Below are 25,395 nucleotides of genomic sequence, written 5' to 3'. Positions count from 1 at the left end.
TGACTCCTTCCTCCTGCTTACACTACCTGTCCGGAAGGCCTCAGTCTTCAAATACTGTGCCATAGGTCTCAAGCTAGCTGCACCTCATTGATGAAGCCCAAGACATCCATAACTTGTATGGAGATGCTTCTATTCCGGTCTAGAAAGGGCCTGGCCTATCATTTTGATCCTAATTGAGCAGAACTTAGATGGAGTTGCATATGCCTGGTCTCTGTCCAGAATTGCAAGTGAGAAAAATATCTTGGACTGGAAAGCGGCCCGAGGGAATGGCAGTGGCTAAGATTTACTCAAGCATTCCTTTCATCACTTTTTTGACTGGAGTAGAGCTGCATTAAGAAACAACTGTTGCAGGTGCTGATGAGTAAGTGCACTCCTCAGTTGGAATGCATCCGAGATAAACTGAAAAGGCATGTGTGGTCCCAATTGGTGCCCTTTGTCTTGTTAAACTTACACATCATTGTACCTGTGGGTGAGACCTTGGTCTGCCACCCCTTCCGTAGAGATTGGTCTTCCCTGACTGTGAAGCCATTGGCATGTTGTCACTAGGACTGAGGAGGAGAGATAAAAGCAATAGCTAACACCTAACCCAGGTGATCAGCTAACGTTCCTGATGTTTTATCTCCTGTTAACTTCTTTGCTTAAATTGGTGTACATACTCAAAGCTCACCAAGGGAAACTTCTGCATATGAGCAGATGATTCCCTCAAATTGGGTTAAGGATGATCAGGAGGTTCATCATAATTTTCTTCATCGGATTGTATCGTTTGCATCATCAGATGGCATCATTTTCATCATCAGATTGCTTCAAATTGCTTCCTATTTAAGCAAGTCCAAAATGTGATGCACCAAAACTGGCTCTGCCTGAACAGTCAGAAGTCAGAATCACACATGTAGGCCCTGTAGACACCTACACCTCCTTTTCACCCGGCTTGATTCCATGAGCATGGTCCAAAGCCAGTTCAGAAGGATCTCAACTAGATTATTATGACAGCATTCTCACAGGCCTCTCCAAGAGCCAAAATGCTAAGCATGTAGCAAGACTCATCTGAGCCCTGAAGCACAAAGGCCACATCACTCGGGAAGTCATATCTCTTTATTGACTACCAAGGCTAAAATTCACGATATTACACTTTAAAATAGTCTGCATTGTTCACAGAGGTTGTACGTCACAAATTCGAGGTCAATACCAACAATCATCAAGGTAAAGCATTTATAGGGAAGGATAAATGCACTTTGAAGGACATCACCTCTAATTACCTGGAGCATATGATGTTAGTCGATATATTGGAGTCACTTTAAGCTCAGGTCAGTATTAAAAATTCATATTGTGATAAGTGTCCCTTCTCATAGAATCATGTATAGTCGAAATGCTCTCAGACCTTTTTAAAAAAAAATGATTGAATCGATATTAACACAATTATTTTATATTACGACATGCCACGTCTTTGGAGCCCTCTGATTTTAGATATATATATTTTTTTACAATTAATCTGTTTCCATTTTTAATTTAGATCTGCACCAAAACATGTGGGGTATATTTGTCGTGATGTGCATGAAGTTATAAAACTGGGTTCTACGCCACCGCTGAGTAAAGAAATTGAAACAATTTGGGTTGTAGGAGGTGTTAAATCCTATGAGGTAAGTGTAAGGACAATACTTTTAGATATTCACTAATAATATATATTACATTGAAGTGTGCATATTGTTAAAAATGTTGGTATCAGGTGATTGTTTTAGGACAATGCCATTCTTACGTTGTAGAGATAAGTGTACTAGCAGTTAAAACGAACACAAGCCAAGCACTGTGAATTATAACACTGAAATTCCAAACAGAAGGGAAATTAGGACAAATGAGGAGGGCGAAAGAGAATAGAAAGAGATGAAAAAATAAACATATCAAAGAACCTTTAATATGCTGGGGTCTTCAGCAATTAGAGAAAGAATAACTTTGCCGCAGTTTATCTGTGAGAGTATCGTTAAATGGGATCATGGGCTCAGAACTGAACTGGCCAAGCTGCAACACCTCTGTCAGAACATTGGTCTTCACCTCCTGAGTAGAAAGGTGAAAATAAACGACCTCTGCCGCCCTTCGCATAACCATAGTGAATGAGGTGCTTTCTTCTGTGGCAGGCCCTGGGGGGAAAACTAGGCCATTGTCTGGGGAGGAATCCAAACCACTGGCATCTTAGAGATCCTCATGCCAGTTTTCCCCATTCCCAGTTGAGCAATCTCATCTCCAGTATCTTAGCCTCCACTGTCTGAGTCTGTGCTGAACATTTCCTGAAGAACCTGAACCCTACCAGGAGGTATAGGTGCTGTGCCTAAGTCAGAAGGATGATAAAATGGTTGCAGCTCAGAAAGAGGAACGCGCAGCTCAATTGAAGTCGGGATGGTGCTGTTTCAGCATTGGACAGCACTCTGGGTTGGGAGTTGTTCTCTGGAGTCGACGGGTCTAGAATAGAAGTTGGTGGATCATGTTCCAGCATGGCTTGTGGTGCCAAGGAGGGAACTGGTAACAAAGTTGGTCTGGAGCATTGAGCAGATCCGGAGGGCCCAACTGCCACTGAGGGCAAACCCATTTCAGCAAGCCCAGAAGAGAGGCCTCTCAGGTCTTTGGGGTCCATAGGTGCACAAGAGGGAGGTGGTACATGTCAAAAACACGCAACATAGCATTATAAAATTCCTCTAAATGCTGAAGTGTTGCTTATGAATATAGCACGTTACAACGTGTGCTTTTACTACGTGGTAGGTAACAACGTGGTCATTACAAATGCTATGCCATTACTACGCAAGTCATTACATCTACTTGCAGTAGATGGCGCTGTAACATTAGGAATGTATAATTTACTATTCCACCTCCAGCCTGCGCAACAGTAGGGAAGGTGTTGGAATAGTAAATTATACTATTCCTTATGTTAGAGCGCCATCTACTGCAAGTCGATGTAATGACTTGCGTAGTAATGGCATTGCGTTGTAACAACGCGGTTGTTGTAACTACCGCGTTGTAAAGGCATCGTGGTCAAATGACCGCGATGTAAAGGTGGTTTCCCGTTGCTGATGGGCCTGGAAGTTTTGCCTGATCTGCGACCAGTGCCAGAATTGACTCCTAATCAGAACAATTTTGGGAGTGTGACCTGGAGGCATGATGAGGCCTTCATGTATTCTCAGGGGAGTGAAAGTGTCAGAACGGAAACAAATGCCTCTTGGGCTTCTTTCTAGACTTCCCTGAGGATTAAGAACTAAAAGAAGACCCATCACAGCAGCAACTTTAGACCTCGACTGATCCCAGCATGGGGTCTTACAGTGCTTTGCCACAAAGAGTTTATCTTCCTGATCTCGAATAGTTTTGGAGTGTTTCAAGTCACAATTACTGCAGGCCTTAGATTTTTGATCTGACCTTAGGCACCACAAGGAAACCACATGTGGGTCGCTCACATATTTGATTCTGACACTTACTACAGGGTTTTTACCTTGTATACTTGGGAGGTGACATAATTCCCTTGCATATTGAAGAATTTTGAGAATTAGAAATCTCGATGAGATGAGTCTTCCACATCTGTTGGCGTGGAAGGGAAGTGACTGATGTGCATGAATGGTGCCTATCAGGCCAATGAGCGTCTCTACTTCCTTGCCTAAGCAAAATTACGGAAAAACTAGTCAACTCCCAACTTATGACCTACCTGGAAGGAGCAAACATCCTACACCCAAACCAATCTGGTTTTAGGCCATACCACTCCACGTAATCTGCCCTTCTGTACACAGCTGAATCCCTTAAAGCAGCTCTTGACCAGGGAAGGAATGCTGTGTTGGTCCTATTATACCTATCAGCTGCCTTAAATACGGTCTCACATGTCATTCTCCTGGACTGACTCGACTCTTACGACATCTCTTACCTTGCCCCGGCCTGGCTAAAATCGTTCCTACAAAACTGAAGGCAAGTCATCACCCTTTGACAATACCAGACGGTATGAAAACCTCTGCTCTCCGAGGTCCCGCAAGGGTCCATCCTCAGCCCAATGCTCTTCAATATATATATGACCCCGCTGATCAGCCTGATATCGTCCTTTAACATCGAGAGTATCTCATATGCAGACGATACTCAGCTAATCCTGGTCCTAAATAAAAATAGACAGTAGCTGAGGAAAACCTCCGTCAATGTCTCACAGCGGTCTTTCATTGGATGAAAGCCAATCACTTAAAGTGTAATTATGAAAAACCAGAAATCATACCATTGGGGAAAGGGACTGTTTTTTCCCCCAGTTTATGGTGGCCGGCCGACACCCTCCTCCCCCAAACACTACTACGACTGCGGAAACGCCCTCTACACCGGAGCCTCGTCCATGCTCATCAGCAGACTACAGAGAATCCAGAATGCCTCTGCACGCCTGATCCTCGATGTCCCGCGCCGCGACCACATCACCCCCCACCTGAGGAACCTGCACTGGCTCCCCGTCGACAAAAGAATCTCCTTCAAGCTCCTGATCCACGCACACAAGGCACTCCACAAAACCGGGACAGCCTATCTCAACAGTCGACTCTCCTTCTACGTACCCAACAGGAAACTCCGCTCCGCTGACCACGCCCTGGCCACGGTCCCACACATCCGGAGTACTACTTCCGGAGACAGATCCTTCTCCCATCGCGCCGCCAAGACCTGGAACACCCTCCCCCTCTACCTGCAACAAACCGAAGACCTGCTGACCTTCAGGAGACAACTCAAGACCTGGCTCTTCGACCAGAAACAGCAACACCCCCCCCCCCCCTCAGCACCTTGAAACCCTCCCGGGCATGTAGTGCGCTTTACAAATTATGTGATTGATTGACTGATTGATTGATTGACAGTAACAACAGCACAAAACTTGGGGGTCAAATTTTACTCAGCTCTGTCCTTCCACCAGCAATTCTTAACAGAGGCTGGCACCTGCTTCCACTTGATAAACTCATTGAAAATGTTTTTGGACGTACTCCCCAGCATGGCAGGACAGGCAGTTGCAGTGGCCTTAATTACATCTAGACTCTTCTACTGCAACAGCCTCTATGCAGGAGCCAACAAGTCGGTCCTACACAAACTACAGATGGTGCAACATGCTGCAGCCAGATAAGTGCTGTAATGGCTCAGGAAGTCATCAGTATCTGCTGCTCTGGAAGCACTCCACTGGCTACTGATCCAAAAACGAATTCTGTTCAAAATCCTGACAATTACTTTCAGAACCTTTCACTCCTCAGGCCCCCAAGTACCTTCAGCCCAGGTTTGCATGCTATATACCATGCTGTACCCTCCAATCATCTAAAACAAATCTATTAAAACCCCGAGTCTTCAGCTGTGTCTCAAAAGGGGGGAAATCAATTGCAGTGATAGGGTCCAAAGCCTGGAATCAACTCCCCAATGGCCTCCCTTTCATCCAATCAGAAACTCTTTTCAGGAAGGCCCTGAAAACTTGGATTTTCACAGCCCCTGAGGCACGATGTAAAGCACTCACCTAACCATTCTCTTCCAGCCTAACACCCTGTCTGCAAAACGATCCGCTTAGAGCCATGATGATCCTCGGAGTGATAGCTGCGCTCTATAAATACGCCCTAACATTGTATAACATAACTACTGGTTGGGGCATGAAGTCTAAGGGTGAGCACGCCAGTAAACTCCGTCTTACCAGCGGTTGGCCGAAGTTTTGCCAAATAATGCAATCAAAGCAGTCCGTGGATAGGCAAATCTCCGCAATCTTTGGCGGCGGAGCTGAGTTTACTGCCCTCTCCTAGTTTTTTGCCTTTTTTCTGCTCACTTCTGACCTTAACTTTGTCTTTTTCTGCTCGTTGCTGACCTTTATTCCTGCTCCTTTCTGACCTCTATTCTGCCTTTTCTGCTCGTTTCAGACATTTATTTTGCCTCTTTCTGCTCGTTTCTGACCTTTTTTTTGCCTCTCTCCACATTTCTCACCTTTATCATGTCTCTTTCTGCTCATTGCTGACCTTTATTCTTCCTCTTTCTGCTCATTTCTCATCTTTATTTTGCCTCTTTCTGCTTGTTTCACACCTTTACTTTGCCTCTTTCTGCTCATTGCTGACCTTTATTTTGCCTCTCTCCGCTAATTTCTCAATTTTAGTTTGCCTCATTCTGCTCTCTGATGACCTTTATTCTGCCTTTTTCTGCTAGTTTTTTACCTTTATTCTGCTTCTTTCTGCTCATTTCACACCTTTAATTTGCTTCTTTCTGCTTGTTGCTAACCTTCATTCTACCTCTTCAGCTAGTTTCTGACCTTTGTTCTGCCTGCTGTTGCTTGTTTCTGATCTCTATCCTGCCTCTTTCTGCTCGTTTGAGGCCTCTATTCTGCCTCTTTTTGCTAGTCTCTCCCCTTTATCATGCCTTTTATCTGCTCATTGCTGACCTTTCTTCTGCCTCTTTCTGCTCATTTATGACCTTTATTTTGCCCCTTTCTGCCCATTTCTCACCTTTATTTTGTCTCTCTCTACTTATTGCTGACCTTTATTCTGCCTTTTCTTCTCGTTTCTGACCTTTATTTTGCCTCTTTCTGCTCTTTACTTCTTTATTCTGCCTCTTTCTGCTCATTTTCACCTTTATTATCAGCTCATTCTGCTCTTTGCTGACATTTATTTTGCCTCTTTCTGCTCATTTCTGACCTCTATTCTGCCTCTTTTTGCTTGTTTCTAACCTGTATCATGCCTCTTTCTGCTTGTTGCTGACCTTTATATTGCCTCTTTCTGCTCATCTCCCACCTTTATTTTGCCTCTCCTTGCTCGTTGCTGACCTTTAATTCTGCATCGTTCTGCTAATTTCAGACTTTTATTCTGCTTCTCTCTGTTTGTTTCTCACCTTTATTTTTCCTCTTTCTGCTCTTTGCTGACCTTTAATTCTGCCTTGTTTTGCTAATTTCAGACTTTTATTCTGCCTCTCTCTGTTCGTTTTTCACTTTTATCATCTCACTTTCTGCTCTTGGGTGATCTTTACTCTGCCTCCTGCTGCTCATTTCTCACCTTTAGTTTGCTTCTTTCTGTGTGTTTCTCACTTTTATTGTGCCTTTTTCTGCTTGTTTCACACATTTAATGTGCCTGTTTCTCCTCACAGCTGTCCTTTATTCTGACTCTTTCTGCTTGCTTTCGACCTTTATTTTGCCTCTTTCTCGTCTTTTTCTCATGGGACTGCGAGGGGAGCCTCAAGGCATTCGCAGTCCCAGTTGGCTTATTGCCTCCTGCAGGAGCCAGCATTGTTCTGAAAACATGCAGCTCCCTGTCTATCACAGCAATCATTTTAACTGTTTCCCTGTCTGTTTGACCCCGGGCAGGGAAACAAATGAAAACTCCGCTCCCAGCAAGCAGGAGCAGTTTCACAGCTCTTGCTTGCTGAGAGCAGAGTTTGTGTTTGCTCTGACTTGGCAGGAGCTGTCAAAGCTCCCACCAAGTTATAGAAAACAGCTATGTCCCGGGGGGTACACCCTAGGACATTATGAAGCCAGCCCTGGTGATTGGCGTTCCCACGGCCATTATTGACTCTAGGAAGTGGTTCGCACAGCTCTCCTCCTTTGATCTACATGGGCCGGCCCCGGGGCCATATATAGCATGGGAGGGGGGCCCCTCAACAATTAAAAAAATATATTTGGCCCTGAGGAGGTGGTGGTCCCTAGTACCTGGGGGTCAGCAGGGCCTCCATTAGGTGTTATTTAGCCCCGGGGAGGTGGTGATCCCTGAGGCTGGGTGGGTCCATACCGCCCTCCTCATCATTCTTACCTTAGCGTCAGGGAGGTGGTTGTCCTCAGGTCTTATAATGCCTATGGAGGGGGGCCCGTATGCCCCCTTCTTTCTTCAATAAATCTCCAATTAGGGGTTGCTGGTCCCTGGGGCTCAAGGAGTCATAGGAGGAGGGCCCTGTGCACTGCCTTCTTTTTAAAAAAAATGCCCTGGGACGTGGCCCTCCCAGGGCATATATTTAAAACAAGCACGGAAGCCTGCACTTGTTTCTTTTTTTTTGTTGCTGCACATTCACGGCTTTATTGCATTTTTGTTGCAAAAACTGTAAAAAAAAAAGTGATTTTGTGCCCTATTGGGATCGCAAGGGGACCCCACCACCATACTTAAGGGGTCAGGGTAGGAATACAATGTCCCCTTTTCTTTTTTTCATTGTTTTTTCTGGAGCCTCGTCTCTTGATGGCTGCCAACACTTCCTGGTTGAGGCGTTGACAACCAATTCGATCTCAGCATGGGAACTATAGCATCTTCGAAGGATCCGTATATATATATATATATATATATATATATATAAATATATATAGATATATAGATATATATATATATGGATCCTTCGAAGATGCTATAGTTATAGGACTTACAACTAAAATTGAAAACATCGACAAATTGCATTTTAGACTATGGAGCAATTTTAAGAAAAACTTTTAAAAAATTTCTCTATTTGTTTACATCTTCTAACATTTGCATTTTTGCACAAGAAATGGCAGCTATCTAATAGTCCAATGTATTATATTTTAGAACCATAGGAAAACTATTTTAATATGTTATTTAAACATTTATTGGTTTTAATCCCTGTGTTTCTGCATTGTACAAAATGACTAATTTGGTATATCTACTATGTCTATGGTTGCTGACACTCAACGGATGTTGTTGTGCTTTGTCACTTTAAATAACACTAAAAAATGAAAAAAAGTAACAGCCTACTTAAACCTATCAAGCACCACTAAGCGCGTCATGTGATCAAGATCCCTAGAGGATCGAAACGCGTCAGGCGAGTGTGAGTGTGCAAGGGAAAAGAACAATAAATTGAACTTGCACGTATTTGTGGTCCGTCCTCCGTTATTGTTTGATGCTGGAAGCCTTGCAGTGATTGGAGTGCAACGTACATATTTAACCGGTTTGGATCCTCCGGTTATCGACGGACCCCCTCTGGATCTTGGGCAGTGGCAGCCGTTGAAAAGGTTTCGAGACTTGGGCTCAAGTCAAGCGGTTAAGAATCTGGGAGGATTTCAGGCTGCAGGCCCCCCAGCACGGAAAACAACTGACTATCAACGACTCCCCGCACAGGTAAGCGAACACGGGTCGGAGGACCCGAGGCGCGCATTTACCTAGGGGGTTTGTTGTTGTTGCAGTAAACAACGTGAATCCTGGGTCAGAGGTGTGCGAAGGTGTTCGAACAACGAGTGAAATTGTCTCACATTGGTTCGTTGCTTTCCAAGAATCAAGTGAAAAGTAATATTTCCCTTGTCCCCAACATGTCGGCAGATGCGCTGAGAGAACGTGAGGAGGCAGCAGCAGGGATGTTTGACGATAGCAAACAAATTGTGATGGACTCCAATACCCACAATGCACCACCATTAGCACATAATGCAAGCCTTAGAGACAAAATAAGGCTATTGGAAAAATTGATGCGCTCAGAACAGAGTAAATGGTGGGAGGCGAAGTCCCTCCAGCGATATCTAGATGTGGGCAGAGTACCTCGGGGGCTACGTATCCTCTTGGCCCCGAGCTACGAGAATCCAGACAAGTCCATGATGAAGGAATGGGCTGAAACCAACTTGGAGTCCTCGAAGAGATTGATCATCATATTGGTGAAATACGCTGAAACGGACCGGATTAAACTGCAGGCAGAAATAGAAGCACTTAATGAGGAACTTAATTCAAACAGTCAACAAGATGAAATTAAAAAACTTAAAGAGGAAATGACCAAACGGCTAAAAAAAGAAGAGGAAAAAATAAGGGAAAGAAAAGCTTTTAAATTCCACCGCGACCGCATGGATTATGAATGCGGTCGCGTGTTTACATTCGCCCAAAAATATGACAAGCTGAAAATTTCTAAATACGGCGGAACGACAAGTGGGCGGCAGAATGACCCACCAAGTACAGGTGGAGTTAATGAAATAACATCTAATTCTGAACTTAGCTCAGCCCAAGAAAGTGACAGTGAAATTGAAGCCAGACAAATAGCAATGTCACGCGTTCCAGCAAGTATCTCGTTGGCGGATGAAGTGGATTTTTTTGTTACAGAACGCAGGGACACCCTGCGTCCACGCAACCAAACAAAACAAGCCGGAACTCAACAAGGAAACGCAGGGAAAGAAGGAAAGCCCAGCGTAGACATGCAGCAAACAATCAGCAGGCCGAAACAAAGGGGACAACCTCGGCGGAATTGGAAACGATAAAAGAACATCACGTTACCAATAGCCAGACAATTATTAATTTAACCAACGTGACTTTGAATGCTGCTGAGAAACAACTGCTGTCTTTGGGTCTATCCTACTGCCCAGAAAGTTCTATGAATTATGCTGCTACAAGAATTGATCTATATAAAAGCATAAGAAAACTCAAACTTAAAAAGCACTTCCTTACTATGAATTCAAATAAAAAACTACCATCTAATAGCCAAACATCGGAATCTTTACTCTATGAACCATCTGCATCTGAGTTACCAGCTTTACAGGCAATGCAAGAATTGTTTGAAGAAAGTTATGTTCCCACACAAATTGGTGCACATTCCAGCAGCCAAGTAGTCAAATATAATTGCACAACGCCGTTCAAGCCTCGGTCTAACTTCACTCCTATAAACATCCGGGATTCAATCGATGTATTTAACGAACAGGTCATCATCGGCATGAAAAAACTACATTGCATTAACAATACCAACATGAAAAGAAGAGACAATAAGCAACAAATCCAATACCATCAACTAATGGGCAAAGTAAAAGCGAACGAAAATGTAATCATTCGCAATTCAGATAAAGGTGGTAATCTGGTACTTTGGGATAGGCCGGCCTATATTGAAGAAGCCATGTCGCAACTTAGAGACAAAGAGTGCTACCATCGTGTAGATTATCAGAACTTAAAAATCATGTACAACTGTTTTAACATGAAGCTAGTAGCATGGATGAATGCTGGCCTAATAACAAATGATGAGTACAAATATTTGAGGAATGAGCACCCGGTTGTACCAATTATGTACTTCATCCCTAAAATTCACAAGCATCCCACAAGGCCGCCTGGCAGACCCATCATTTCGGCATGTAATAGCTTGTTAGAACATACATCAATTTATGTTGACTATTTCCTTCAGGATTTTGTGAAGGAATTGCCTTCATATGTCAGGGATACGGGTGACTTCCTTGGCAAAATAAGAAAAGTGAATTGGCAAAAAGACTACTTGTTAATGACACTTGACGTCACCTCTTTGTACACGTCTATCAGACATCAAGATGGCCTTAGGGCACTAGGCCATTATCTGTCTCATAGAGGGCCGCATTGTGATCAACACAACACTATGCTAATCAACATGGTGGAATTTTGTCTATATAACCTTTTCATGTTTGAGAATGTTATCTACCAACAGCAACGGGGAGTAGCGATGGGGGCCAGCTTCTCACCAAGCTACGCCTGCCTACATATGGGTTGGTGGGAGGAGCTGGTCCTCACCAAGGAATTCCCAAGCATCATGACTACTAACGTTGTCTGTTGGTTACGATACATCGATGATCTGTTCGTAATTTGGCATGGTTCCGTGAGGGATGCTGAGATGTTTGTCCAGAATTTAAATGCTAACAACTTAAATCTCCAATTCATTGCTTCAATCAGTACTACTTCGGTCAATTTCCTGGATGTAGAAGTATACATCAGCAATGATCAGTTACACACTACTTTACATAGGAAACCGACTGCGGGCAACTCAGTGTTACACGCGAGCAGTGCCCACCCGGTACATCTCATCCAAAGTATTCCATACGGAGAGATGATACGTCTGAGAAGAATATGTAGCAACAACAGAGATTTGGAGATAGCACAGGCATCCAGCAAAGACAGATTCCTAGCATGAGGGTATTCCATCAAATGTATAACGAATGCTATAAATAAGAGTAATCTGACCAGTCGAGAATCACTTCTGAACGAACAAAGCAAGTCAGCTACCAAAAAGAAAGAAAATGATGGGACTTTTAGGTTTATTTTTGGGTATAATAAACAAAGTAAAAAATTCAAGAAAATAATTAATAGAAATTGGCCCATTTTACTAGGTGATCCAGTAATTGGACAGGTATTACCTCAAAAGCCCACTATAACCTATAGCAGATCACCCTCTATGAAGGATACATTGGTATGTAATGACTTGGAAGATATTGGTAAAGGTACCTGGTTGAGTCAACGTTTGGGGTTTTTCAAATGCAAGACATGCAAGGCATGTCAACAGGGTGTCAACACTACCACCTACAAAACCCTCTTCAATTCAGAAGAGACTCCCATTAAGAAATCGCTGACTTGCAAAATGACCCATGTGGTCTATGTGCTGGAGTGCCCGTGTGACCTTCGCTATGTGGGTAGTACAATACTACAGGGCCACAAACGGGTACTCCAGCACCTTAGAGCGATCAAAAACCAGGATCAATCATATCCTGTGGCACGCCATTTTGCAGAATATCATAAATCTGATCCTACCCTTTTGAGATACTTTCTCATTGATTGTATACCAAACAAAAAGAGAGGAGGGGACAGAGTTCGGGCACTGCGCCAACTTGAAACCAGGTACATTTTAAATCTCGACACCAAATACCCTAGTGGCCTGAATCAAACCGAAGACTTATACACATATCTATTGCATTGTTTTATGAAATTGTGTAATTCCTTGAAGATGGTCAATCTGTCGTATGAAGACACCAAACTGTATTAACTTAAGAAATGATGAGAACCAATCTATCTATATTTTGTTTAGAAATCTATCAGATTAATCAGCTGCACCTTCAGTATTTAGTACCAGTATTTTATACTTTTAGATGTTTCTCACGGTGTTTTAGCATAGGTAATTTTAGAGTGTATTAAGATTTTTGTTTAGTTTTAACATTAGCACATTGCACTTTTCACTTATATACAATATGCACTTTAGGCAACCAGAAGCCAATGAATATCAGATGGATATACGCCAATAAGCACATTTGATCTTATACATTTGGGTCAAATTTACGATACATCCTGGTATTTAAACCTGGACTTACAACAAAAATTGAAAACATCGACAAATTGCATTTTAGACTATGGAGCAATTTTAAGAAAAACTTTTTAAAAATTTCTCTATTTGTTTACATCTTCTAACATTTGCATTTTTGCACAAGAAATGGCAGCTATCTAATAGTCCAATGTATTATATTTTAGAACCATAGGAAAACTATTTTAATATGTTATTTAAACATTTATTGGTTTTAATCCCTGTGTTTCTGCATTGTACAAAATGACTAATTTGGTATATCTACTATGTCTATGGTTGCTGACACTCAACGGATGTTGTTGTGCTTTGTCACTTTAAATAACACAAAAAAATGAAAAAAAGTAACAGCCTACTTAAACCTATCAAGCACCACTAAGCGCGTCATGTGATCAAGATCCCTAGAGGATCGAAACGTGTCAGGCGAGTGCGAGTGTGCAAGGGAAAAGAACAATAAATTGAACTTGCACGTATTTGTGGTCCGTCCTCCGTTATTGTTCGATGCTGGAAGCCTTGCAGTGATTGGAGTGCAACGTATATATATATATATATATATATATATATATATATATATATACCCTACTGGCGGTCGCCAGTAGGTAGTTATAGTTAGAACCAAGTTTCCATAGGAAGACCATTTTTTGTTTTGCTTATAACTTTGGCGTCGTTTGATGAATCTTCATGAAATTTTCCAAACTAATTCTTTGTTGATATCAGCTATGTGGGAAGTTTGGGGGTGATTCGTCAAGGGGGACTGAGAAAAAAGGGGGTCCCAAAACATGTTTTCTCCATGTTAATTTCCATAGGAAACTTTAGACAAGGCTACAGGTCGAACGGGTGAACGGAATTGCCCCAAATTTGGCAGGGAGAAGGGTCTTGGTCTAGAAAGCACACTTTTGTTTATTTGGTGTAAATCTGTTGAGTAGTTTTGGAGAAGTATCGAAATTTACAGATATCTATATTTGGGAATTCTACCATCTGATTGGCTGAGGCGTTACGAGCACAAGCTTGCTGCTTATTGGTTGTGAGTGCTACGAGCGGTTGCAACTAGGATGTGTTGGCCGCCATTTTGTGATTCCATTGAAGCTAGTTAGGGGGAAAAAAGTTAGAAAGAGTAGGAAACAGGAGGATAGGAGCACTGTAACCTCTGTGGGGAGTGTGAAGCGAATTAGTCACACCTACCGGTCTGAAAGTGCGGTGTTGCTCAGAGTAACATGGTGGTGAGATGAGATGCTGCTACAGTCGGGTATGAAACCTAGAGCCTAAACCGGGAGGTCATTGCTGTAAAGTGATGTGCTCTGGTGTTAGTAGGATACCTGTGGAAGTAGTGTTAGTAGGTGTTTATACCATACAGGGAGTGGAAAGCAAAATACTGAGCTCTACCGTTTGTTTATACTATACCGGAAGTGGGAAGCGAAGTACTACGCCTACCGGTGTGAAGACTCGGGGATCAAACCGAGCTGATTGTTGTAAAGTGATGGGCTGTGGGCGCTGTAGTATACTGGCCGCTGTAGTATAACTGTAAGTCGTGTTAGTATGCGTTTATACAGGGAGTGGGAAGCGAACTACTCACCCCTACTGGTCTGAAGACTCTGGGATTAAACCGTGAGCTCATTGCTGTAAAGTGATGTGCTCGGTGTACTATTTCAATGTAAGTCATAGTACAATGTTAGTATGTAATGATACTATAATGTAAGTATGTAATTTTAGAATGTAGGGCTGTCATGAGGGGAATCTTGGGGAGTTTTTACACGGTGCTGGAAAAGACGGATGCCTTGGTGTCTGGTCCTGTTGGTGGCTGTTTAAGCTGTCTTCTTTTCCTGCAATAAATCTACTTATCAGATCCACTGCTGTCTTCCTGTTCCCTACATAAATTTGGCAACGAGCGGGAGAAGGTGAAAAGAAGGCAGCACTCACCAAGATTTTGCGCTTGCTTGCGTTGTGCTGAAGACCCGTTTTCTTGGTGAATCTGTTTCTACTCATCCCAGGGTCGTGTACTGAAGACCCGTTTTCTTTGTGAATCTGTTTCTACTCATCCCAGGGTCATCGGCTGATCGAACTATGTGATCCTACCTCTGGTAGGATTTATATTTTTTGATTTTGGGCTTCCTCTGCCTCTTCACTACACTCTGGTTTCTGTACCACACGTGTGCAAGTAGTGTTAGTATGCGTTTCTACTAATTCTGTAGTTATGCATTAAACAAAGAATCATGGTCCCATGGAGCGCCACCTCCCAGGCGCAGGTCATACAATGTCCCGGGGTGTGCAAGCGCGGGACATTTATGTTTGCTTTTACAGGGCGGGAGCATTGCTTGCACCCTGTGATAGTAAATACTTGTTTGCCTCGTTGAAGCGAGAGGAGGAAAACCTCGTATCGTTTCAATAAAGCGGAACCGGATGGTAAAACTGGAGAAAAAAAAAATGAAGTGGGATCTCAGCCATTCATTTAAATGAGCCCACTGGTGGGTAATGTTCTGGGCCAATCCTTTTATTATATTGCGGGGTCTCTGCAGCACTGGGGATCTTAATCTCACATGTAAATTAGGCGCTGGAGGGCACATAGATGTTTTGCAGACTAGTGGATCGACACCTCCCCGGGTATTGTTTACGAATTGTTCGGGGGGGCTTTGAGGCCAACTCAAGACCGGGGATCAGCAACCTCCGGGGCTTTATTTAAATATGCAGGGTGGGTCTCGCCAGTCCTTGAAGCCTCGGTGGCCCTAGGCAGTGCGTTATTGGTTCTGAAATCACACAGGCAGTACTCATGGTGTTATAAAGTGATACACTCATAGAACTCTTGCTGTTTCACAATTACCCAGGCTTCAGTTATGTAATAGTCTGTTGGGTTTAAATTTGGTAGGTACACCAGAAAATTCAACAAAATTTCCCTTATAACCTACTATCATTTTCACAATAAAGTACAGACAAGTGTTGTCAGAAAAAGAAGACCAATACACTCAGTTATGTATTGGTAAAAAAAAACTTTTATTAACACAACACAAATAAATGGAAATGTAAGTTTATTCGAACAACAGTAAAACATGAAAGAAGTGGGTGGGACTCCTCCGGAAGCAGCGTACAAAACCTGCAAGGCAAAAAAGAAACATGAGTATGTGTGCCATGTCTAAGAGAAAAAGAAAGGTAGTGAAAATGAACGGAGGAAAATGAGAATGGGACAGAGAGCGAGTGGGTGGACGGGAGAAGGGGAGAGAGAGTGAAAAGAACAGAGGGAGGAGGAGACAGAGCGCCTGCCTACTGCACCCAGCCCTCACTGTTCACCTCCTGTCACCCGTGTGTCTGGGACGCTGGGGTCTGCGAGAAAGAGTGCGGTCCAGCAAGTCCTTAAAGTGAAACAGAGATATGAATGATACCAGAGATTACATTAGTATCTATGGCAACATCTCTTGCCTGAACCTGTGCACCCAGGCTGCTGCACCCAGCCCCTTTCTCCGCACTGTGCTCAATTGCAGCTACTGCGCGCTGAGGCTTGACTGCTCACCTGCCACAACCGATGTGTCCAAGGATGTGCCGGTGCGAGCTCCAACTCCGGGGTGCTGCTATTAGGGTGGCCCAGCAGGTCTCCAGTCAGGGACGGTGTCTTCATACCACGGTGGGAGGCGTCAGAATGCCCAGGGCATCATCATGGGGTGAGCACCCGCTCCGCCTATTTTGGCTCCACTAGCCCAGTGTCTCAAAAGGGAGAAAAAATATAATGTTGGAAACGTCTTGAGGTAAATGAAGGTTTCTTTCAACGCTAATAGAGAACACCAGTTGAGTGCATCCTTCCTTCTTGAAGTACGATCTTCGAACTGTTACTGGTAATTGTGGTTCAAAGAGGAGTTGGAGTGCACGAGAATACACAAGGTTAAATAATAATATGTTATGCCAACGTTCACATACAAAGGAACAGAGTGCATGGTAGAAGCGTAATGTGGGCGGGTAATGTGTGCATGTAGACTTAGTAATCAGCTCACTACAGTGCCCCAAAAGCCAACGCCACGTGTCTGTAGGGCAGCGCTGCCCACTGTCTCAGGCCTGCAGTACGGTCCAGCAGGTCCTTAAAATGAGACAGAAATGTGACTGAATGAGGTCAGAGATTACATCGGTATGCAGGGTAACATCGGTTGTTTGCACCTTTGCACACAGGCTGATGCACCCCACCCCTCCTGCAGCACTGCGCTCAACACCTGACTGTAGGGCAGGGCTGCCCGCTGGCTCAGGCCTACAGTACCATCCAGCAGGTCCTTAAAATGAGACAGACATGTGACTGAATGAGGTCAGAGAACACATTATTAAGCAGGGCAATATTATTTATTTTATTTTATTTTAATTATTTATATAGCGCAGCTGATACCTTGCAGGCTTCCTGGCGCTGAGGAAAAAAAAAAAAAAAAAAAAAAAAAAAATACTATACTGAAGAGGAGCACGAGTAGGTACGGCTGGGCGATCTAGGGGAAGAGCCAGGTCTTGATGCACTTCCTAAACGGGAGAAGTTGGGGGGTTTGGCGTATATTAATGGGCAGACTGTTCCATAACTTGGCAGCTGCGACCCTGAAGGATCTGCCCCCAGTTCTGGCTTTATTGTATCTGGGCACCCTTACCAGATACGCTGAGGAAGACCGAAGCTCTCTAGTGGGAGTATACCACTGAAACAAGGTTTGCAGGGGCCTAGGCCCGAGTCCATGCAAGGCCTTGAATACAATGCAGAGGGACTTAAAAGCCACCCGCTGCTTTAGGGGTAGCCAGTGCAATTCGGCCAGTGCCGCAGTGGCCGAAGACCTTCTCGACCAGCCGAGAGCCAACTTGGCCGCGGCTGATTGAATTCGTTGCAACCGGTCCAACAGCGTAACAGGGGACTCAAGGAGAAGGGCGTTGCAGTAGTCCAGGCGACTCAGAATCGTACACCTGACTACCAGCGCCCGGGCTTGTGCAGGGAGAAGTGGCATAATTTTTCGCATGGAGCGTAGCAAGGCCGTGCAGATCCCCACTGTTTTCGCCACCTGGGTTTCCATGCTCAGCTTGTTATCGAGCATGACCCCCAGGTTGCGGACCGAGGAGACAGGTTTAGGTTTCTCCCTTGTCTCAGGAGGCCAGAAGTCGTTCGGGAACTGGTGTGATAGCATGGTGCCGGCATGGAACAGAACCTCTGTTTTGGAGGCATTAAATTGAAGAGAGTTCCTATGGAGCCAGCCAGCCGTTTCTCTAAGACACTCATGGAAGGAGGTCAGGGAGATGGAATCCTCTCCTTCCCAGGAGAGAATGAGCTGGGTGTCATCTGCGTAATTAATTGTTTTTAACCCGAAAGACTTGATTAATGTAATCAGTGGTTTAAGGTATACATTAAAAAGGATGGGACTGATGGAGGACCCCTGGGGAACTCCCTGTGGCACCGGTGAGAAAGCAGATTGAAAAGGGGGAAGGGAGACAGCCTGTCTCCTGTCCTGCAGGTAAGAGTGAAACCAAAGCAAAGCTGTGCCTTCCACACCAGCTTCCCTGAGTCTCAACAGCAGTGTCCTGTGGTTGACCGTATCGAATGCGGCGGACAGGTCCAGCAGTATCAATGCCACTGACTGGCCCCTGTCTGCACGCATGCGAAGATCCTCCATGGCTGTTAAAATCGCCGTTTCGGTCCCGTGGGCAGGACGGAAGCCGAATTGGAGATCGTCCAGAAGGTTGTTCTGCTCAAGATGGATAGAAAGGCAGGAACTGACCCATCGTTCCACTACCTTCACAGGGAAAGGCAGTAGGGAGATGGGTCGATAGTTGGAGAGACAGTCTGGGTTGAGGGAGGGTTTCTTCAGGAGCGGGGTAACAAGCGCCTGTTTCCACGGGATTGGAACATAGCCACATTGCAGAGACTGGTTGCAAATTTGGCGCAGAATGCCAAAAAGTTCTATTCCGGAGCTTTTCCAAATTTTTGGAGGCAGTGGGTCGAGCGGGGAACCTGAGGTAATACTGGACGCCAGTTTTGCAAACTCGGGTTCAGAGATCATGGAGAATGCTCTCAGTCTAGCCGTCGCGCAGGAAGATTGAGGCGACAGGTCCAGGGGGCTAGTGCTGGCTCCCTGAGTAATGGCATCTCCCAGTGCGGGGGGGGTCTTCAGGTTTTGAATGATGGTATTAATTTTATTAATGAAAAAGGTTGCCAAATTATCACAGAGAGCTTGGGTGGAAGGCTGCGTTGACGTAACACAATCTGGGTGGGTAAGGTTTCTAAGTATCTGAAAAATGCTTTTTGCACTATTAGTGGCATTGGTAATCGTAGAACAGTAATACTTAGCCTTTTCTCGGACAATGGCAGATTTATACGCTCGAAGATTGTCTTTCCAAAGAGTTTTATTGGAATCGAGATAGCCTTGCCTCCACTTCCTCTCAGATTGTCTGCAAACCAGCTTGAGGGCTCTCAAGGAGTCGTTGAACCAAGGGGCGGCTGCTCTACTCCTTGGCTTACATTTTTTCAGAGGAGCGATACGCTCTGAGATATTAGCAATGTTGGTGCAGAAGGACGTATAGTTGTCCTCCACCGACCGGGCTGTGGAGAAGCTGTCTTCCACCTCGAATACGGGGCCAGTCAGTCTCTGTTTATCTAAGACTTTCCAGTCTCTATACAGAGAGTCGGGTGTGATACTGAGTGGCGGTTTATTAGCTCTGCCGCTGGCTATGTGAAGTTTAATAAGTGCATGGTCAGTCCAGCACAAAGGCAGGATGTCGTTCAGGAGAGCCAGCTGGGGGGAAGAGAAAATAAGGTCGAGCTGGTTTCCAGCTGAGTGTGTAGGTTCATTGACCAATTGCGACAGTCCCACACCTTCACAGGAGAGTAAGAGATTGTTTAAAGCAGAGTCCAGACTACCATTGTGCCAGAGATTGAAATCACCCAGGACAAGCAATTTGTTGTGGGAAGTGGCCATATTCGTGATAGTCGTGAGGAGCGACTGCTGTTGTGTGGAATTAAAAGCTCCCGGCGGGCGGTAACATATTACAGCCGTGAAAGATGTTCCGGAGAGACAGTTAATTGAAAGACCTAATATTTCCGTACCAGCCACTGGGTCCATGTCAAGTGTTTTTATGGACCAGGAGGCTCTGTAGATTATGCCAACTCCACCACCCCGACCCTTGGGTCTTGGGAGATGTAAGATTTTATAATCTTGTGGACATGCCCAGTCTAGCTCTATGTTACAGTCAGAGTGGGTCCAGGTCTCAGTCATGAATAATACGTCGAGGTGGTGGTTCTCGATAAGTTGAGAGATTTCATTGGCGTGTTTGGGCAATGACCTGACATTCAGCAGGCCGCCCATCAGTAGACCTTTGCAGGCGAAGTCTTGTAAGGGGAATGCAGTGTCCAAGAAGGAGAGTTGGCCTTCATGAGCAAAGTCTCTGAGGGAGAGTAAAAACTCACGTGACAGATACGGAGGGCTGGTGGAGGGTATAAGGGCAAGAGTATCGGGGAGCGCTGCAGCCGCTGCCGAGGCGCGGACGAGCGCAGACGAGCTTGCCTTAAGCGCGCCTTCGGCGCGCATTCGTCGCGCCCGCTGCGCTCGTCCGCTGCGCTTCCGACAAAAACTCATGATTTATAGGTAGTGTCGGTGCGTAGGAGGGGGCCGTGGCCTGGCGCGGTGGGCGTGTCCGGCGGCGACCAAGAATGGCTGCAAGACGCAATGTGCTCTACGAGCAAAGCGGCAGCTGTCAGCCGCTGAGCTGTGTCACAGGTGAGGCTAGGGTCTGAAGCACAATACAAGTAAATAAAACACACTTTATACACGGAGAAACAATTAAAATATTAAAACTAGCGACTACCGGCTTCCGCCTCAGTAGTGTTTTCCAAATTGTAGAAAGCGCAGGCGCATTGGCGCGTTATTTATACCAATTAGGCGGGGGGGGCGTGGCCTGGCGCGGTGGGCGTGTCCGGCGGCGACCAAGAATGGCTGCAAGACGCAATGTGCTCTACGAGCAAAGCGGCAGCTGTCAGCCGCTGAGCTGTGTCACAGGTGAGGCTAGGGTCTGAAGCACAATACAAGTAAATAAAACACACTTTATACACGGAGAAACAATTAAAATATTAAAACTAGCGACTACCGGCTTCCGCCTCAGTAGTGTTTTCCAAGTTGTAGAAAGCGCAGGCGCATTGGCGCGTTATTTATACCAATTAGGCGGGGGGGGCGTGGCCTGGCGCGGTGGGCGTGTCCGGCGGCGACCAAGAATGGCTGCAAGACGCAATGTGCTCTACGAGCAAAGCGGCAGCTGTCAGCCGCTGAGCTGTGTCACAGGTGAGGCTAGGGTCTGAAGCACAATACAAGTAAATAAAACACACTTTATACACGGAGAAACAATTAAAATATTAAAACTAGCGACTACCGGCTTCCGCCTCAGTAGTGTTTTCCAAGTTGTAGCTTGTTTGTACCTGCGCACCCAGGCTGATGCACCCTACCCCTACTGCAGCATCATGCTCAATTGCAGCCCCTGTGCACCCAGGCCCCACTGCTCACCTGTTGTCATTGTTGTGTGTCCAAACACAACGGGCAGCAGGGTTCAAAATTCAGGTGCAGTGTGGATTGCAACGATGGTGTGCGCCTTATGGATCCCTTTTTTTATTGCACATTGTGATATGCGAGGTGGATGCAGCCATATCACCTGAGGCAGTGTAGAAGAACTGGGACATGTGGCGTTGTCGTTATCCTATTCATATGTCGGGAAAGTGGACTGGGGTTGCGTACGCCAGGCGGGCGTAGGGGTGTGAATAATAGTTCTGGGACCTGGGTGTTGTTCAGTTCCTGCCTGGCCAGGAAGTGTACTTATGTGTGTTTCTGTTGAAGTTTTGATGTCGCAGAATGCACAATTTACATTAATGTAGCATGTACCGGGAGGGCGGCAACTATCGCTAATGAGATGCTGTTCGAAAAAATTGAATGGCCAACATCACATGTTGTTGTCAAGGTTGTGGATATGCACAGACACTCATATCAATGGTGTGCGGTATCATTGAAAGTTTTGCTATCGCGAGGCACGCACATGTGAATGTGCTCAGATGGAGGGAGGATCAGCAGTGAGGCTACGTCATAAATAGTGATAACGTTCAATATAGTCAAGCAATGCATGCCAAACGTGAATCTGAAAGTTTCACATATGACACACTACTATACTGGTAAAGCCTGACAACAGAGAATACAGCAATACAAATGGACACTGTTTACTGTTTGTCACATGTGATCTAGGATGTGCACACTGCCCGTGGCTGATGATACCCCTTCGGGCCAGCAATACCCAGGCTGATAGGCAGCACAATAATGTGCACACACACACACACACCAGGGGCATCATGTAACACACATTTGATTTTTGATGTAACGTTTGAGATGCATGGCCATCACACCTGGATGGCTAATGTACAGACCATGAATATTGATCAAGATGATCGTTGCATGTTGTGTGTAGTAGAAGATCTGTGTACTAAGGGTGGGCGTAGTTCGCGAAGTAGCACTTCGCGAAGCTACGCAAAGTGAAGTTCGCACTACGCGAGCTACGCGTAGCACTTCGCGAACTGCGTAGTAACATGTTCGCACTGTGCAAGATGTTGTTTTCAATGATTGTACAGTGCGGACAAGCAACCGGCACTGTGCAATCATTGAAAATGGCATCTTGCACAGTGCGAGCTGTAGTTTTCTGCTGCTCGAGTAGATTTTTACTCGAGCGGCAGCTTTCTCAACTCAAACTGGTAGTTTCTCATCGCGAGCGGTCGCGAGCATACGCGACCCCTCGCAATGAGAAACCTGACCTCCTCGCGTTGGGAATCTCGCCGGGAGGTTTATTTTCCATGCTCGCGATCGCCAACTTGATGTTGCTGATCGCGAACAAGGAAAAAGTCTCGCCGGGATGTCATTTTGCTTGCTCGCGGTCGCCAACTTGACGTTGAGGACCGCGAGCAAGCAAAAAATGACCGCAGCACTACGCAACACTACGCTACGCGTGTTCGCACTGTGCTACGTGCAGTTCGCGTAGTGCGAAGTAGCGCGAACTTCGCAAACTACGCAAGCGTAGCGTAGTGCTTCGCCCAGGCTTACTGTGTACACAGCAAGAAAAAAATCAAAAAAGCTCTCTAAGCAGAAGGGGTGTGTCTCAACAAATGCTGTAGAGAGAATGACTAAAATGGGTGGGGTCCTCCAACTGTTACAATGGGAAATGTTATGAACTAATCAAATGCTTTTTTTAAAGGTCACATGGCAATCTCGCATCGAGGGCACAAGGAGGCCGCACCCTACAAGATTTTGAGAAAATATATTTTTCATAATATAAGTTTATTACAGTTAGAAATATATAAATGTTTAAAATATTTTAAATTATCGCTTGCTCTCATATACAGTTTAAAGTTATTTAGATATAGTTTTGAGACATAAAAAAAAAAGAGGAAATGGCGTACCCGGCGTGACACCATATGTCTATGATGTAACACAGGACCTGGCAGCGTGCACTGGGCGCAACCCCATACGTACATGACATAACGCGTGGCTTGGTACTGCGTACCCGTCAGATACCTATGTAGCAGCTGGCGCAAACTCATACGTCTATGATGTTACACGGGACGCGGTGCCACGAATCTGTTGGATACAAAATGCGCATCTTTTACGAGTTTAGCAATATGGCGGATAGGATTTGCGTGGTGATGGAGCTTGGTACACTATCGGTATGGGAGTGCAGTTTTCTCAACAACAAAAAAAAGATATACATTTTTTTGGGGGAAGATATAAAACATTACTTAATTTTTAAAGTTAAAAAAAGAAGTATAATAGAGTTCCAAAATATTACCCAAAAAAATATGGGGGTATTCGTCTCCAACCGTAATCTTCACACTTGGTTTCAGTAAATGCGGCCGTCTCCAGGTAGGGATTTTTCCTACCTGGAGACGGCCGCGAAGTGAAGACGCGCCTGCTTAATCCCCCGAGTAATTCGATTACACGACCCTCTAAAGTGACTGGGAATCGCAATCATCTCCTTTGGTTCACCGGGGTGCATTTATTGAAACCAAGTGTGAAGATTACGGTTGGAGACGAATACCCCCATATTGGATCCATAAAGGAAACCATGGACTCCCGTTCTCACCTGTAATTGATGGGTTGCCCAGTGTAGTCCTGATGAAGATCCGCCCGGCCGAGGAACTAATTGCCCTGTTGGCCATAAGTCGGATCGAAACGTCGGCGCCCAATTAACCTAACCTGGACCCTCTGGCCTTTTTCACGTGCTACCCTAGAATTGATTTCTAGTACGAACTGATATAATAATCTTGTGTGAATATAATTGGGCCAGGTTACCCAAGGACGGTGACTCACAACCGGTCCCGCTGTTTTTTGCCTTGACATATTGAATTTTTTATATATCCTTGCTGAGTTATCTCTCTTTACCACGTCACTCTTGAGCACTCTGTTTCACTGCACGTCTCCCTCTGGAGCAACCTTCTTCAAATTGCTACTTTGTATTATGTACTGTCTGGTTTTCACCTAATTCCTCTAAATAAATATATGGTGATCCAGATCATGGTCTTTTTGTTGCACTTTTTATGTTGACTTTTTTGATGTTGATTTTTTATGTCTATTGCTTTACTCAATAATATGTTAAATGAAAACCTTTGATCGATTCAATTTAAATATAGGTCCAGGACCATTGTTTTTTGTACCACATAATACCCAGGTCCTTGATTACTTTGGGTTACCCCGTTCTTTATAATCATCCATAGAGTTACTCACACACCTAGTCAGTTATGCAAAGAATCAATCACATATCCATTTACTCATGTATACAGTTATACACACCAAGTTCGTTATTTATAGACACAACATATCACTTATTTATAGAGATACTAACACATATTTACTGTCTTATACAATTACTGATACAAGCAGACACTCATTTATACACAAACTCTTCAAATAACTTACTCTCATGTATAGTCATTTATATACTCCAAAACTCACATATAGTGCCTTAAAACATATGTAGCTAGTCACACATATACCCCTGAGACATTCATTCACTCACCAACTCACCCATACACACATTAACTCATCCATACAGCCCTTCCCAGATGCGCTTTTGAATCCATACAACCTGTGAATCACCCACTCAGACATCTATGCACAGAGTCATACATCCCGGGACCCACCCATACAAACACTCAGGGATGCATACAGATACTCAGACAACAAATCAAAAACCCATATAGATACTCATGTAGCTATTCAGCAACCCATGCAGTTGCTTACACACCAACTGGGAGACTAATACAGACTTTCACACAGTGTAGTCACTAACCCACGCATTCAGTAAGACACGTTCAATCACTCACTTATACAGTCAGTCACGTACCTACTAAATAATCCCTTCAGGCAGTTGTAAATGCATTCATTCTTCAATACACCTTGGCATAGATATATA

At 44.7% G+C, this 25,395-nt stretch overlaps 1 protein-coding gene across 5 annotated transcripts in view; it reads left to right on the top strand.

Moving 5' to 3' along the window:
* Positions 1–25,395, top strand: part of LOC146855062 (dihydrofolate reductase-like) — a 650,717-nt gene that overhangs the window by 519,665 nt on the left and 105,657 nt on the right. For all 5 annotated transcript variants that reach the window (XM_085652547.1, XM_085652545.1, XM_085652550.1 and 2 more), the window contains one exon: positions 1,511–1,637. In XM_085652547.1, the coding sequence (XP_085508673.1) occupies positions 1,511–1,637 (127 nt within the window). The remainder of the gene's footprint in view (positions 1–1,510; positions 1,638–25,395) is intronic.

The sequence above is a fragment of the Triturus cristatus genome, chromosome 4_1 (assembly GCF_964204655.1).
Source record: "Triturus cristatus chromosome 4_1, aTriCri1.1, whole genome shotgun sequence".
In the NCBI taxonomy this organism is placed as follows: Eukaryota; Metazoa; Chordata; class Amphibia; order Caudata; family Salamandridae; genus Triturus; species Triturus cristatus.
Note: the sequence above shows the minus strand (reverse complement) of the source record. Positions and strands in the feature narration are given on the sequence as shown.